This window comes from Sebastes fasciatus, chromosome 22, assembly GCF_043250625.1.
Source record: "Sebastes fasciatus isolate fSebFas1 chromosome 22, fSebFas1.pri, whole genome shotgun sequence".
NCBI lineage: Eukaryota > Metazoa > Chordata > Actinopteri > Perciformes > Sebastidae > Sebastes > Sebastes fasciatus.
In genome coordinates this window covers 21,275,018-21,292,587 of record NC_133816.1, presented here as the reverse complement: position 1 = coordinate 21,292,587, position 17,570 = coordinate 21,275,018, and the positions used below count along the sequence as shown (strand labels likewise).

Here is a 17,570-nt window from a genome sequence, read left to right as displayed (position 1 = left end):
TGCAAAACACACACTCCTTCTCACACTTGTCCGAGCAGAGCGAGCTAGCGCGCCGGCCCCCGTGCTAAAAATACCCCCGTCTGTTCTGTTGGGGTTGGCCGGGGGGCAACCTGGGCCCGGGCTTATAAATGTCCTCTTTGTAGCGCAGTGGAAATGTCCAACAAATGACTCTTTTATTAGGGCAAGACAAAAAAACACAGCTAATTATGTTTACTCAGATCAACGCCGCGGCTCGACCAGCACACACACACACACACACACACACACACACGCCGGCTCGCTGGGGTGACAGCGAGAGTGTGTGTGTGTGTGGAGTGGGAGAGAAAGTGTACATCTGGAGTTATAAAACAGAAATGTTAAAGTTGACGCTCAGACGGAACAGAGAGAGAGAGAGAGAGAGAGAGAGAGAGAGAAACAGAGGCTGATGGGAAAACAGTAGCAGGAAATGAAAGTAGGAAACGAAGAGTCATGTAGTGGCTCAGATGCGGCTGATGCTTTGCATGAAAAAGGGAAAAGGAGATGAAGAAGACGCAGTAGGTGATGATGTGAAGAGCGGGAATGAGATTAATTTTTTTTGCGGCTGAAGTTTGCAGCCAATAAATTGTCAAATACGTTCCAGTCGATGTTCTTTCATCGCATGCGTACAGTAAATGCTCGACGGAGGCACAACTGTAGACGACACTTCACTATTTTTTTACCACTTAACCTAATGCAAGTTGCTCTCTGCCAAGTGAATGTATTGTACAGTATCAACAGCTCGTTCTCATTCTCAGGGCGTCAAACACGAGGCTTCGTCACGGCCATCAGCAGTCGATACCGCCACACACGACACCCTTAAGCGCCGGTATGTGACGTTCCATTAACTATAATGTAAACCCATCTGCAGCAACAGTAAACGCTCAGGGAAAGTGTTGTGGTGACGTAGTTTAAAGAGCGAAAAGAGACACACAGGTTTGGAGGGGAGGTGGAGGCTTTCATCCAGGAGGCCGCTGTTCACGTCCCGTGCATCACGTTACAATCAGCCGTTCGTTCGTGTTCCGTCTTCACAACGTTAAGTTGCATTTTTACGATAAAAACATAGTAATTTTAAGCCTCAACCTTTTTAATTCACAACATTAAAGGTCCAGTGTGTTGGATCCGGCGGTGTCTTGCGGTGAGGCGAGGAGATTGCAACCGACAGAAGCCTCTCCCGTGCGCCAAGCGTGTTGGAGAGCTACGGTGGCCGACGCGAATGGCCCTCACTGGAGCCATCTGGAGCAGAGCCACTGCGTAAAGCACGTGGGAAGTGAGTGGTGAAGCAAGAGAGAGAGAGAGCGGCGGCGACAGGAGAGAGTAACGTTCTCGACTCCGGCACAAGCAGGAAAAGTTTACAGAGTTTTATTTGTGCCTTCTGGGCTACTGTAGAAACATGGCGGACTCCGTGAAGAAGACTCGCTCCCTATGAAGATATAAACGGATCATTCCAAGGTAACAAAAACACAACGGTTCTTATTTTCAGGTGATTAAACACTAAAGAAAACATACTTATTAATATTTTATTCCATTTCTGCCAATAGATCCCTCTAAACGCGAGTTTACTGCAACTGAAAAGTGACGCAGAGAAAGCGTCAGTATGTGACGAGTTGGGATGAGAACATGCACGTGAATGCAAACTTAATGTTGCACGATATTTTCTGGATTTAAATATTTTGGCAGGGGAAAGATGCAAAGTTTTGACTGGTTGTTTCCTCTCATTGCCGGGGCTGAAGGTGCGTGCACGGCCGTTTGTTCAAGTGCAACTTTTAACACGGGGAAGGCGATGAAACGACGTGCGTCGGTCGATGTTTTGTCAGCTTGGTGCGATGGCGGCGACGGAACAGGTGAGTCAAATGTTATCATCAGTAACGGGAAGACAACAACGTATTTATTAACGAGAGGGATTGCAACAAAGAAAAGCTGCGTCGCCCACAAAATGCAAAAAAGGGCTGAAATAAAGCTTAAAAATGAAAAGTGAAAAAGCAGCAGAAGTAGCAGAGAAGGGCGAGAGAGAGAGAGGAAACGAGGTCAAAGGCTGTGAGGGAATTCCTTCTTTCTTTTCAGCTGTCAATCATTCAGCCGGTGCCAGAGATACCGAGGAACCAGCGTGTGAGTTTTTATATGTGTGTTGTTTGAATGGTGCGATAGGTCCTCGACTCGACAATGAACGCCGTCCCCTTCGCGGTCACGCCGCCGCATCAGAGAGACAGAGGGAGAAGACGTAACAGACGGAGTAAGAAAAGTAGGATGAGAGAAAAGGAAAGAAAGAAAGGAAGGAAGAGTGATAAAGAATGAAGAAAAAAAAAAAAAGGGTGTCAAAGAGGTGGGCGCCAAAAAGCGGGGCGAGAGAAAGCAAGCGCAGAGCGTGGCAGAGGAGGCGGAGAGATGGGGAAGGGTGCTCGTTTTCAAAAAAAAAGGACGGATTAAGGAAAAAGGGCTTCGGATAGTTCAGCCAAAAAACAAGGAGAATAGAGAGAGAGAGAGCGGGAGAGAGAGAGAGAGGGCTGGCCCCTGACCCGCGGACACTATAGGACGGGAGATTATGGTTGTTCAAAACTCTCTAAGCAGTCACCCTGGGACCCCAGCTAATACCCTGACACACACACACACACACACACACACACACACACACACAGATGGAATAGAATAGAAAATACTTTTTTATCTGTTCAAAATGTACCTTAAAGGGAGATTTCTCAAGTATTTAATATTCTTATCAACACGGAGTGGACAAATATGCTGCTTTATGTAAATGTATGTATATATTTATTAATGGAAATCAATTACCAACACAAAACAATGACAGATATTGTCCAGAAACCCTCACAGGTACTGCATTTAGCATAAAACAATATGCTGTAATCATAACATGGCAAACTGCAGCTCAACAGGCAACAACAGCTGTCAGTGTGTCAGTGTGCTGACTTGACTATGACTTGACCCAAACTGCATGTGATTATCATAAAGTGGGCATGTCTGTAAAGGGGAGACTCGTGGGTACCCATAGAACCCATTTACATTCACTGATCTGGAGGTCAGAGGTCAAGGGACCCCTTTGAAAATGGACATGACAACTTTTCCTCGCCAAAATGTAGCGTAAGTTTGGAGCGTTATTTAACCTCCCTCACGAAAAGCTAGTATGACATGGTTGGTACCGATGGATTCTTTAGGTTTTATAGTTTAATATAATACCAGTATCTTCACTCTAGCTTTAGAACTGAGTCCGCTACAACCTAAAACTCACAAGTTACGTTAATGCGTTATTATCACCAAATGTGTATTCATGAGAAATGAAAATATGTGTTTTATAAAGTTTGGAACTGAGCGCCACAAACAGCGTAGGGAGACAGACTTGTTGGTTTTGGTCTTTTAGAAACAAAATAATAATAATTCCAGCCGTATTCTTCGTATTAACACACATATACAACGTTTAATAAGCTCCCTCTTTCACACATGCACTCATTGAGAAAGACATTGTGCTCTAGACTCGACCAGGGGACAAGAGTGTTTGGAGGAGGGAGCAGTGTGTTCTCGGGGTGAAAGAAGGGGCAAGGGAGAGCGCTGCCAGCACCTCCTGCTAGCCTGAACAAGAGGAGGAGGAGGAGGAGGAGGAGGAGGAGGAAGGCAGGGATGGATGGTTAAAAGCTGGATGGAGAGCGATACTTTTACCAAAAAAAGTTAGATTTTTAAGTGATAAATTCACACGACAAAAGCGAAAATCAACATTTTTGAGTTCGGGAAGATATGAAAAACATAGCGGGAAGTGAAAGGGCGGCCGTAAAAGGGATGGAAGATTTAAAAATTCAAATGCAGACGGTTATAAAGGACGGAAGAAGTGACGAGAAAACGAGAAAAAATAGAGATAAAGCTACGTTAAAAGAGGGTGAAAACATCGACTTTTATAAAAACAAAAAATAAGCAGCTGTCGATTTTTCGTCGATAAATTAAACAAAAGCGGGACTAAAAAAGAACGCTGAGCAGAAGACGGTGGAGAGAAGCTTTGAATAAAGGTTAGCGGGGTGTAAGAGGATCGAGTCCTCGGAGGTTCAAGGGTCCTGCCTTGAATGTTAACACTGTCACACACACACACATAAAGGGCTGCCCCTTGTGCCCGCTCAGTGAACTATGTATCACCCAACAAACACACACACACACACTTCCACCTCCACTTGTAGAAAGAAAGAAAGAAAAGAGTGGTAATATGATCAGTCTGAGCTCACACACTCCCGTTTGTCTCGCTGTGTTCATGCTACATGCTCTATATGTGCGTCGGCTGCATGTTATGTGCTCATATACTCATAGTATTTCCATCTACTGTGTGTGTGTGTGTTAGGACTGTGTAACCGCAGCTATGCAGCACACAGCGGGCTTGACCGCAGTAATGGAACCTTACTATAGATGAAGCCACCGGGCCTCACAATCCCCGCTCTGTCTGAGCTGGTTAAAGGCACAATCCACCTAAAAACTAAAGGTCACACGTGTGCTGTAAACTAGAAAACGGGTCCGAGGAGATCGGCACCATGTAAGGATGGATGAGTTGTTTTTAAGATCATAGAGAGAAACAGAGCAGCAATCTTTCGCCACCTGATTCACTCGAAGCTGTCACCATTAAAGGTGCAGTGTGTAGGATTTGGTGGCACCTAGCGGTGAGGTTGCAGACACCCGATCTGACTGTTATCAGGCCATTAAGTGTGCGTTATCAGTGGTTATAAGCCTCATAGATGTGGGTCAGTAGGGGCCTACTACTAGGGTTTGCTTTAGGGCGGGGCTACCTTGTGATTGACAGGTCGCTACCACGGCGTCGTCCGGTCTGGGAGTTGTCCGTGTTTTTGTCTTAGAGCTTTAACCCTTTCACAGTAAAGTTAATTATAACATAAGTTAACTATTATAACGATATGCGTGGCGTTCAAGTGGTTAAGTCGTGAGAACGCCGCTGCTAAGCAACAGCAATATTAACGTTACTGTCGGCGTCTAGTAGCCACAGAGGTTAACGATTTATCAAGATAGCAAGTGGGTAACATGCAAAAACATGACAGAGGGAAAAGATGAGGCCGTTGGGAATATCAACATTTTCCTCAGACTTATTATAAAATTACGAGGAAAAACAATAACCTAACCATTCCTAACTACGTCAACGAACACGTCACAACTCGTGAACTCTGAGCTTTCAGAGACTTTCCACTTACGAGGTCGTGATACCGCAAGAGAGGGGGGCGTTCATACGGACTCTTCTCATGAACGCGGTAAACACGACAACATTTGAAGGCACCATTATTCAGCGTTCGGTGTACATAGCTACGCCCTCTCGTGTCACTCCTGGTTGCAAAAAAAACAAGAAGGCGACGGACAAAAACCACGATGGCGACGGCTACAAACCAAGATAGCGACGGCCAAAAAACCAAGAAGGCGACGGCCAAAAATGCCAAACTCAAGGCCTCAAAACCATAGTCCACAAACCAGTGGGTGATGTCACGGTGACTACGTCCACGTCTTCTTCTTCTTCTTCTTCTCACAACGGACAAACAGAGATTAAAGAACGAATTCACCCTTAGAAAGAGAACTCTACCTCGGGTCAATCCTTCACCGGCGGTTAAATATTGAGGGGTTTGGTTTGTAAACGTGTTTCCAGAAAGAGCAGGAAGCAGCAGGACAGGTGTAGAAGAAGAAGAAGAAAACAGAAAGAGAGCTGTCATCACTGTGTGAGATGAGAGAGAGAGTTTGGTCTGCAGGACTGTTATTACTCTGCCCACCATCATTTACACTTCATCACTGCAACAGACGGAGACAAGAAGACAGGCTGGCAGACAGAAGGATAACGCATTAGTGTGTGTGTGCTCAGTATTTACTGTATGCATGTGAGCTTTATGCAAACTGCTGTAAACTATAAAAGGAAGACATTGATAACAACCTTCTGCGTAGGGATTGTTGCTCTTTCTGGCTCATTCACAAACTTAAATCACACAAACACACAGTACAGTCTGAGCGTCTGTGCCATGTGTTCATTTCCTCCGGTCTGACCCAGATTCAGTCCAGCCTGTCTGCACTGCGTGTATGTATGTGTGTGTATGTATGTGTGTGTGTATGTATGTGTGTGTGTATGTGTGTGTGTGAGAGGTATCAGGACCAGACCAGGAGAAACTGGATCCAGAATACCGGATAGGTTTCCCTCGCTGATTGAGAACAGCATCAGTCGGACGTCTGAGTCAGTGTCGATATCGATTCTGTCAAACGAGGAAACTCGGCGGCCCTTAGATGGGCAGATACGAGAATTTTTCTGGGAAGTTTAAAGAACTCAAATATTGTATTAGTAACCTGAATAAAGGTTTTAATTCCACATCTAAACCATCAATTAATTCAAAACCACATCCGGGAATTTTGCACTTTGGAGCCCCCTAGTGGCAGCAGACGGTAACTGCTTTAATTCCGACAAATCTTAAGCGCGTATTTTGTATAAAGCGATTTTTATTTTGGCCCTAGTGCCACAGGAAATACACTTTGTGGACTGCAAAATGTGTGGACTAGAGCAGTTTTTAAAACAAAAATGTACCCGTAACCTTAACTTTTACGCAATATAATTGAACTCCTAAAAGAAAGAGCAAAACTTAAACAAATTAGCACGCTGTTCTAACTCAGAAACATGCATTTTATAGTATTTCTTCTAAAAATACTTCGTACAAGTCGTGAAAACACGTTGAAGTTTATAGATAAAGACATTTAAATGTACGTACGTTGAAGTGTGCGTGTGGACGTCCATGCTTTGTGTTTACATTAGGGCCGTCAAAGTTAACGTGATAACAACGCGTTAACGCAAATTCGTTTTACGCCACTAATTTCTTTTACCAATTAACGCAACTTGGGATTTTTAGGTTGTAGTGGCATCATATGAAACTAAAAAACCTAATGAATCCATCGGTATCAATCATGTCATACTAGCTTGTCATGAAGGAGGTTAAATAACGCTCCAAACTTATGCTGAATTTTGGCGAGGAAAAGCTGGGATGGCCATTTTCAAAGGGGTCCCTTGACCTCTGACCTCCAGATCAGTGAATGTAAATGGGTTCTATGGGTACCCACGAGTCTCCCCTTTACAGACATGCCCACTTTATGATAACCACATGCAGTTTTGGGGGCAAGTCATAGTCAAGTCAGCACACTGACACACTGACAGCTGTATTTTAATCGATTGACAACCCTAGTTTATACATGTGTGTGTGCACCTGTATGGAAAGCATATCTGTGTTTATCTCCATATGTACATGAATCTGCACCATGTAGGTAGTGTTTCAGTGCGTGTGTGTGCGTGCGTGTGTGTGTGTGTTCGGTAGTAACGCTGCTGCTTGGCATCGTCCCTTCACAAAGCTCCAGCCTCTAATGAGAGCAGACAGGTCTCTGGCAGAGTGACCGTAAAACCAGCTCTAACTGCGGATCGCTTTAAAATGGATCCGGCACAAAAATGTGCTTCTGCTGCTGCTGCGCGTGTGTCGAGTTAAAAATATACTCTACGTATATATATATATAAATATATGTACTCACATTCAGACATAAAGAGTGTTTATGTAGGACATGTGGAAGAGACGTTAAGAGAAAAGAGGAACAGGAGTAAACCAAGAAAAGAAGAAAATGAAACTGGATAACTGGCAGTTATCCAGAGAAGTCTGATGCATCTATGTATATACTACTATAATACCTTTCATTTCTCTTCATTAAAGCGGCTAAAATCCGTATTTATATTGTGTCAATAGAAGAAGTACTTAGATCATTTACTCAAGTCAAAGTAGAAATACGATGGTCTAAAAATACTCTATTACAAGTAAAGTCCTCAAATAAAAATGTTACTCAAGTAAAAGTACAGAAGTATTATCAGCAAAATGTATTAAAATATACGATATACGACTGTTGTATGACGATACGTTGATCTAGTAGAACAACCTTTGACTAAAAGAAACAATGTTCAAAATCAATGCAAGACTTGCCGTTGTGTTTTGGCTCTATGATGTATGTCGTTCATCACTTGGCGCTGTGTTTGACATGAAAGTGTTTATCAAGAACTGCTTTTCTCTTTATCAAATGCTGCTCTGTTCTTTTCCTCTGACACTCTGAATCAAAACCAACATCTGCCACTTCATTTCTTGGCACATTCGGAGGTCTTTTCACCCCCTCGACTGTCGTGAAGAGAGACGACTCGTCTCTGAGCTCGTCTGACATGTCGTCTCCGTCTCTGAGACACCGAGCAGCCGACTAGTAGCTGAGACATAAAAACAGCATCTGGGCAAGAGGGTCCCATCAGATCAACATCTGTCTCAAAGTCTGTCTCACTTTCCCACAGATGATGATGATGATGATCAGGCTGCAGCCCAGCATCTCTCTCTAACTCCCTCATACTCACACTTTAACAGCATTCATTGACTATCCTTGACCTTAACTTTGAGATCAGGTCAAAGTGAAAGAAGCCGAGCAGCTCTTCCTGTAGATTCTTCTCTGCTTGTGGGGACATTTGGTCCTCATAAGTATAGGCACACTCAGCCTTTCATTCCTCCATCTGACTGACATGCCTCCCCCCCCCCCCTCTCCCTCCTCGCCATAAACTTGGCCGTGGTCCTCGGTTGCATTCCGGGAACGCGTCTCGCTCGGTGTCAGATGTAACGGAGAGGAGCACCGCGAGTTCAAGCCCCGCGCACGGCCAACGTGCCTCCGCTCGTCGAGCCCCCGCTTTCGCTTTTCTTTTTGAGGTTTTTCTCTTTCTCTCTCTCTCCCCCCCACCACCCTGCTCTCTCTTTCTCTTCTCCTCCACTTCTCCCCCCAAAAGCTCTTTCTGTCGGCGTGCTCCAGGGAGCCATCAGCTCGCGTGCAGCCCCGGTGGGGTCAAACTACAAGCCTGAGCTTTTCTCCTCAGCTGATTAAAACTCCCTTTCTCTTTCTGTCCCTCTCAACATAAAGGTCAAACACACATTCAGACACATTACCCTGCATGCAAAGGATTGTGGGAACTGATTGATCAGGAGCAAATATGCTTTGCAGAAAAGGTGTGGAGTGAAGCATGTCACCAATACATGATCAATACCTCCTCTCTGAGTCACCATCAACACATGCACGTTACAGGGTTTTTCCTTTTTCTGCAACTTTACACCATCTGTCAATCAATGTGTAAGAGGAGGAGTGATTTCTGAAACATGCAGCATGCTGGGAACTTTTTTTTTGTTGGATGCAACCAGGATGAGGATTCACCAGCGAGGAGGAGAGAGGAGAGGAGGAGAGAGGAGAGGGAGTGAGCTTTAGCCTCACTTTAACCCTTTTACGCACAGAACTCCTCATCTCTCTCTCTCTCTCTCTCTCTCTCTCTCTCTCTCTCTCTCTCTCTCTCTCTCTCTCTCTCTCTCTCTCTCTCTCTGCGCAAACCTCCCCAACTAATCACATTCCTGACATTTTTTTGCACATGAAACTTTAAGTTGAAACTTTCTATTCTACTCTATATTTAACTTTGCTGATCACCTCCATATCAGATATGATCGATATCCTATCAGCCTGACTGCAGCTCGACCTCTCCTCTCTGATCTGATCTCCTGATGGAGCCACAGTAAAGAGTGGGAGAGAGAGATTACAGAGCTATAAACTAATCAAAAGTGAAGTGAAAGTGGACTGGAGTCTGCTCTGTGTTGCACCACAGTGCGCGCAACATGAGGATGAACGCTCCTAAAGACACATATCTACAGGAAAACAGACTACCCTGGAATAAAATTACACTACATGAGTAGATTCAGCTTTACGCATCAGGGGATGTTGAGCCAAAATGCTGAAACTTGTAAAATTACGCGCAAATTGGCGATTTTTCAAGTAATGCATGTGGCAAAATCTGTTTAAAAAAGTGCAATATAGGTGGTTTAAGGTCTTTCTACTAGTCGATATGAAGGTTATCTCAGTGTCCCGTTGCAGACTAACTCATCAGTAAGTTGATATTGCAGATATTGATCCGTGATAGGAGCGTGCACACAGTAAAACCAGTGAAAGAGTGATGAATGAACTCAGAACTAAACATGCAGAAGTTCACTTTTTACGCACCAAATATTTGGAACAAGCTCCCAGAAACCTGCAGGACCAACTCCAACTCTGACTTCTTTTAAATCAAAGCTTCAAACTTTCCTGTTTGCTGCTGCTGCCTTTTATTATTAACCACATAATGATCTTATATATACTGCACTAGAGCTTTTACTCTTGTGTGTTATATTCTATTCTAGCTTGTTTTTATTTTCTAATCTTTAATGTTTTTATAACTGTTTTAATTATGTCTTAATGTTCTTGAATGTTTATGTAAAAGCACCTTGAATTGCCTTGCCAGATCGCAAAAACGCAGAAATGCCAAAAATGCAAAAATGCATAAATAAAAAAATAAAAAAAATGCATTCAAAAAATGCAAAAAATGCAAAATGCAAAAACAAAAAGTCTGGAAAGAAAGAGTCAATAAATCGACCCAGATGCGCTTACCTGCAGGAGCCAGTGGCAGGTCTCTCCGATGAAAGGGAATCCCATGGATCCTTTGGGCATGGGCAGCTTGCAGTTTTTATCCCGCGTGGCCGTCCATCTGAGCTGCCACAGCTGCTGGGAGACTGCGAGGAGCAGAGCCATGGACACCAGGCAGGCGGCCAGAGTGGCCAGAGCCGAGACCAGGTCGAAGGTGTCGAACAGCATGGTGATGGAGAGCCCGCTCGTCTCTCTGGAGCTGCTGGAAGACTGCTGGAAGCTGCACTGAACTTTCTTTAACTGGATGATTTTCAAAGTTTTTTCATGCGTAAAAGCGCTCCTTTACGCACTCCAAACGCAGAAGAGGAATGAATGAACTGTGTGGAAGTGCAGATAGATATTGGATCTCTATCCTCAAATAGTAACAAAGTGGTGTTTTCTGTGCATAAAAAAAAAAAAGTGCAAATCAAAGTGTCTGCTGAGCTTTTGGAGATGCTACAGGTGAGCTGTTTCTTCAGTATCACACCTCGGCTTTGTAAAGTGGAAAACCATTAAAACTCACTTTAATGATTTAAGCTTTTAGAGCAACAATCACACCAGGTTTGGGATGTTTGAAATCTCATTTTTGGTCTCGCTTTGTGTCAGTGACTTAAAATGAAGTTGTTGTTTTTTAAAAGTCTGCAAAAAATGTCTCAAGGTGACACGTTTTTATGTCAGGAGCTGCATGGGACAGCGTGGTGGGACAACGTGGAAAAAGAAGTGGAGTCGAAGTCCTGGAACTAAACAGGAGATTTACTTTTTGAGGACTTCTCGATGGGATGGAAAGACTTGGTTTGGGGGAAAAAATGAAGGAAAAGTCTTCCAGGAATCGCGTCTCTCTCTCTCAACTCCAAAAAATAAGACTCCAAAAAGTTGTAATCTCTCTCTCTGGAGCAAAACGCACGAGGAGGATGAAGAGTAGACTCTTTAAGATCCGTGATGAAGAGGTGCTGCAGGAGATGATGCTCAGGAGGAACCGTCCTCTTTCTCCTTCTCTTACTCTCTGTCGTCCACTCTCTTCTCTCTCTGTGTACCTTTCTGTTTCTGAGAGCGCTCCTCTCTCTCTCTCTCTCTCTCTCTCTCTCTCTCTCTCTCTCTCTCTCTCTCTCTCTCTCTCTGGCTGCCTATACAAGTCACCCTCAGTGTGTGTGTGTGTGTGTGTGGATGCGTGCGTAAAAGAGTGTGTGTGTGCGTCAAAGCCAGAAGGCACCAATGAGTGTTTATATAGTGAGGAGGCAACTGGAAGAGAGAGGGAGGGAGAGAGAGAGAGAAGAGAGAAGAGGGAGAGGGAGAGAGAGAGAGAAGAGAGAGAGAGAGAAGAGAGGGAGAGAGAGAGAGAGGAGGGAGAGAGAGGAGGGAGAGAGAGAGAAGAGAGAGAGAGAGGGAGGAGGGAGGAGGGAGGATGGGGGAGAGAGAGAGGAGAGAGAGAGAGAGAAGAGAGAGAGAGAGGATGGGGGAGAGAGAGAGGGAGAGGAAGAGGGAGAAAGAGAGAGAGAGAAGGAGAGAGGGAGAGAGAGAGAGAGAGAGAGAGAGAGAGGGAGAGAGGGAGAGAGGGTGAGAGAGAGATGGGGGGAGGGAGAGAGAGAGGGGAGTGAGGGAGAGAGAGAGAGAGAAAAAGAGAGAGGGAGGGAGAGAGAGAGCAAGAGAGAGGGAGAGAGAGAGAGAAAGGAGAGAGAGAGAAGAGAGAGAGAGAGAGAGACAGAGAGAGGGGGGGAGGGAGGGAGAGAGAGAGAGAAGGAGGGAGGGAGGGAGAGAGGGTGAGAGAGAGATGGGGGGAGGGAGAGAGAGAGGGGAGTGAGGAGAGAGAGAGAGAGAAAAAGAGAGAGGGAGGGAGAGAGAGAGAGAAAGGAGAGAGAGAGAAGAGAGAGAGAGAGAGAGGGGAGGAGAGCGAGAGGAGGGAGAGAGAGAGAGAGAGAGAGAGAGCGACTCCCCTCCTCTCTCCCTCCTCTGCTCCACCTCTTTCAGCTCCTGGAGGACCCCCTCTCTCTCTCTCCCCTCTCTCTCTCTCTCTCTCTCCCCTCCCTCCTCCCTCCTCTCCTCAGGAGGGGTGGTGTAAAGTGAGCAGCAAGCGGAGCAAGAGGAGAGGAGGTTTGGAGCGTGCTGGAGCTGGCTGAGAGCCAGAGAGAGAGAGAGAGAAACAGAAACAGAGCTCCCAGTTACTTTTATGTGACTTCTGTCTCCGTGTGGGACGAGAGAGCTCTCTTGAACTAATCACCTGCAGACTGAACCACATCACGATTAAAGGGACTGTTTGTAAGAATCAGAAATGTCTTGTTAACAGCGACACCTGTGGCCGTTAAGTCAACGAAAGTCAGCGTGCTGTTGCTCGCACTTGTGCTCGCTCTACAACGTGCATCGCTCAACGAGGTGAGGCGACACACGTCAGCTAAAAGCACAATATCACTCTATATTTCAGCTGCTTGGCAGTAATGTTAGCTGACCAGACGAAGGTCTCTCCATGAATCAATGCTGATCCTAGTGTTGGCTTTTCCTGCATCAGCCTCCCGACCGCGGTCGGAAGGAACAGGGGAGACACCCGAGTTTTGGTCGGAGACGATAACGTTTCTCTCTGCGGAGCCCCGTCACTTCACAAGACACGGGAAACCTCTGTTGGTCTGGAGGAGCTGCAGCAGTTATTTCTGCACAAACGTCCACTGTACATTCACTAGATATTCTTAGAGCTACTAACTCTTCTGCAGTGTGCAGTGAGCAGCATGCACGTGAGGTGGAGTGAGAACCGGCGCGGTGTGTGAGTGAAGACAAGCAGAGGAGCGGTCAGAACAGCGTAGCCACACGCGAGGGACCCCGACCCCGTAGATTTATACGTGTAAAAAGTTACAAACAGTCCCTTTAATGTAACCCAGTAGAGGCATTAGACTCAATTAGAATCAATAACAAGTTAGCGATGTTAAAATGATCGCTCCAGATGCGCTTTTACGCACAGAGTTTTGGCGCGTATTTTTAAGTGTTCTACTCTGCGTCTCCAGCTCAATATCTTCGTGTGTTTTTTTCCCGTGCTTGTTCCCGGTGCATCATGGGACACGAACCGCACACCGAAACTGGCATCATTTGGTTCCAAAATGATTTTGTGCCAAATGGCTAAAATCAGTCAATCAAGTGTAGTTAGGTTAGGGGATGTTGGTGTCACAGTGTGGAAATGATTCATTCAACTCTTCAGTGGTCATTTCATTTACACATTAGCACCTTATTCTCTCCATCCTTTACTCTGACGCTCACTGGAGCGGTGCCTTGCTCAGCGGCACTTTAACAGAGACAGAGACGTCTTTCTGTGTTTCTTTGTTTGTTTGTTTCTTTTCATTGTTTTCTTCCTTTCTTTCTTTGTTGGTTTTCTTTCTTTCCCTCGCTTGGTTTCCTTTCATCTTTCCTTTCTTTTCTTTCTTTCTTTCTTTCTTTCTTTCTTTCTTTCTTTCTTTCTTTCCTACCAACTCTTCCTCTGCTCATCTTTACATTGCAGACTCTACATATCTGTGTTTTTATCATATCATCTGGATTATTGGAGCAGTTCTTCCTCTTCAGAAGTATAATTTCCTCGTTGATGTTCCGTCATCAGTCGGTTCATCATCCATCATCTCTCTCCTCTTCGTCTCTTTCTCCTGAATCAAAAATGACTTGACCTCTGACGACCTGCGAGCTGAACCAGTGGCCGGTAACAGAAAGGTCACGGGTTCGACTCCAGCTCCCTCCCGTGTCCCCGTCCTGTCCTGTCCTGTCCTCGCCTCGGCTTCTCCTTCCTAAGTCTTTAGAAAACAATCGGATCAATCGGGCGCCGGGGAGGGAAGTCCGGGTTGCTGTCGGCACGCTGCTTCTGCTGCACCACCTCCGTTCCAAAGAAAATCACTGGCTTCAATTAGGTCCTCTGACTGTGATCAGGGATATTACCGGCCGTTACGTAACAGAGAGGCAGAGCGGAGACCCTGACCCCAGCTGCTGCACACACACACACACACACACACACACACACACACACACACACACACGCACACCTGCAAAAGGTCATTCAGACAATAACCCGTGTGAATGAATCCATCTCATTCTTGATGTCCTCTCTCATTATCTAGTCTCTGATGCTGTTGGTTTTCCCTCCTTGTCTTTGGTTTAATCTGCACTTTTGTACCTCTTTCCCATCCCCTCATCTCCTCATCTCTCTTCCTCCTTCCTCTCTTCCTTTCCTTCCTTTATTCCCTCTCTCATCACAGAATAAGGAACAAATCTCAGAGGGATTTCTGCTCCTTTGGGATACCTCTCTGAAGATCTCCAGGTTTTTCTTTCTCTCTCTCTTTCTCTTTCCTTCCTCTTCTTTCCAGCGTCTCACACTCAGTTCTCTGACAGCGGCTCAATGCTGCCGCCTAGCGGAGCAGAAACACATGGCAGCCGGCCAGAAAGAGAGGAGGAAAGAGGGGGATTGATAGGAAAAGAAAGAGCAGCAGGTTTACATCATTTATTATCTTCAATATCTGAAGGTGACTCAATACTTTGTTGACGTTTAAAGAGATTCTTGATCTCCTTTTTAGCAGCCGTAGTGGATAAATAAGAACAGAAGCAGCATCAGGTCTGGTGTCTTTTATTGTGACGGGGTTGTGTTATCAGTGTGCAGTTTGGAGAGTTCAAATGTGAGTTTAAGATGGATCGGTTTATCTCAAACCACAAGATCCATTTAATAGCTGTTCCAGAGCTTTTGGTCGTATCACACGATCTTCTTCAGCAGATGGATTAGCTGGGATTGTCAAATTTACTCTGAGCACTTTAAGGAAAAGTTGAGATTGAAAATTCATTCTTGATATCTTGATTCTTATAATTGAAGAGTTTCTTACTTCTGTATATAGTTTATACTGTAAGTGACTGTTGATGTGTCTGTTTTTTGCACAGTTTTATTCACACTGTGTAGCGTTTAACACACAAAATTACAATTACAAAAACAATATTTTTTCATTATGAAAATGTATTTTAAGTTCATGACTAGATTTTTTTTATTTACAACATGTAAGAAAATATAATAAAAAAATAATAAATAATAATCATAATAAAATGGTAAAAAAAAGAAAAATATATGAAGAAAAAAAAAAAACTCTCAATAACAACATAATTAAATATTGCATGTCCAAAAAATGTATAAAGGTATGTTTTTGCCTACATGATAGTACAATATAGTACTAGTAATATTTTTTGTGGTACTTTTTAACCCCTTTTCATGTACTACATCAATGTCTGGTGCTAGTAAATAATAAGCTTTAAGTGTAGTTTAAGTATATACATAAAGAGTAGACAAAAACACAATTTCCAGACTTTAAAAAACATTAAAAACTGTACAATTAAACTCAAATGCTGAAATGCGAAAAAGAAAATAAACCCCAAAAAAACCCACAAAATAATAATAATAAAGAAAATGCTTTCATGTACTATGCCAGTGTCGTGTTATTAAGTTATTAATAGGCAGTAAGTGTCAGTACATGGAGACAAAAGCAGAAGAAAAGCGAAACAAAAATGCAGAAACTTCAAAAACTACTATAATAATAATAATAATAATAATAATAATAATAATAATAATAATCGTTCAAAAACCCAGTGAATGAAAGATAATGTATGTATATACATGAAGCATGTTTAACCTCAGCGAACATGCCAGTGCCTCATGGATTACTGTAAAGAAAAGACTGAATGTAATGTATGTAAATCCTCCAGAAAAACAGCCTTAAGGTACAATCCTCCACATTCATACACTCTAGAGCCTGTTTTTCAAAACAAGAGCCACAGATTATGCCAAAGGTTACTGAAACGTTGAAAAGGGAAAGTTATAGGAACCGTGGGAAGTGATAAACTCTGCATTTATGTTTGTGTTTATAAAGTTCAAAAGGTCGTTTGCTTTGCAGTTTGAAGTTGTTTGCCACCTACCGTCCCAGTGGTTTCACTTGGATTTCACAATAAAAGCCTGAAACTTGGCCTCGCATTCAACTTTTGACCAGTTTTGCTGAATCAGAGCTTCATGAATATTTAACTTTGGGTGATGTGTTGGGAGTGTCAGCACCATGGATAGCGTCAGAGCACCACAGATAGACAGACTCAAGCTATTTATAGCTTCTCTCAGTGGTGGAATGTAACTAAGTACACTCACGCAAGTATCATTTGAGGTACTTTAATTGACTATTTTCATTGAAGTATAATTATCATAGCTTAAAGGAACAGTGTGTAGCATTTCGGGGGATCTATTGGCAGAAATGGAAAATAATATTACGTTTTCTTTAGTGTATAATCACCTGAAAAGAAGAATCGTGTTTGCGTTAGAACGGAAAAAACAAACTGTTAACTTTTCCTGCTTGGGCCGGAGTCGATAACGCTCGAGTCGATACTCGCTCTCGTCGCTGCCGCCGCTCTCTCTCTCTTGCTTCATCACTCACTTCCAAAGCTCGGTGCGTTCAAATGGGGTCGTGTTTACCGTGTTTACGAGTTGGGCCCATATGAACGCCCCCCTCATGTCGTATTCACGACCTCGGAAGTGGAAAGTTTCTGAAATTTCTGAGTTCACGACGTGTTTTTTTCATGTTGGCAGAAATGGCAGAAGTTATAAAAGTTATTTTTCGGTGCATAATAAATTAATATATTGTAATTTTAGCAGTATATTGTTTTTCTACGTAATTTTATAATCTCTCTGAGGAAAATGTTGATATTCCCAACGACCTCATATTTCTCCTCTGTCATTATGCCTTTGCATTTCCTACATTATGTTACCCGCTTGATAGCTTGCTAAATTGTTGTAAACCTCTGTGGCTTTCTAGACGCCAACAATAACGTTAATATTGCCGTTGCTTAGCAGCGGTGTTCTTCACGACTTAACCACTTTAACGCTGAGCATATTGTGCACACGACTTCCCGTGTCGTAAACACAAGCTCACCAGTTTAATTTGAAGGCACCATCTTACAACAACTGGATCCAGAGACGCATTTTTTGCATCGGCCACCGTAGTTCTACGGCACACTTTGGCAAATGAGAGACGTTGTAATCTGCACCGCTAGATACCGGCAGATGTTCCATTAAGAGAGTAATA

The 17,570-nt window shown here is 43.9% G+C and overlaps 1 protein-coding gene across 1 annotated transcript in view; it reads right to left on the bottom strand.

The window, feature by feature from the left end:
- The window catches only part of cyp26b1 (cytochrome P450, family 26, subfamily b, polypeptide 1), a 40,494-nt gene extending 28,794 nt beyond the window's left edge, over nt 1-11,700 (bottom strand). Inside the window, exon 1 of the mRNA XM_074624250.1 lies at nt 10,495-11,700. Within this exon, the coding sequence (XP_074480351.1) occupies nt 10,495-10,698 (204 nt within the window). The 5' untranslated portion in view covers nt 10,699-11,700. The remainder of the gene's footprint in view (nt 1-10,494) is intronic.
- Between the last annotated feature and the right edge of the window lie 5,870 nt (nt 11,701-17,570).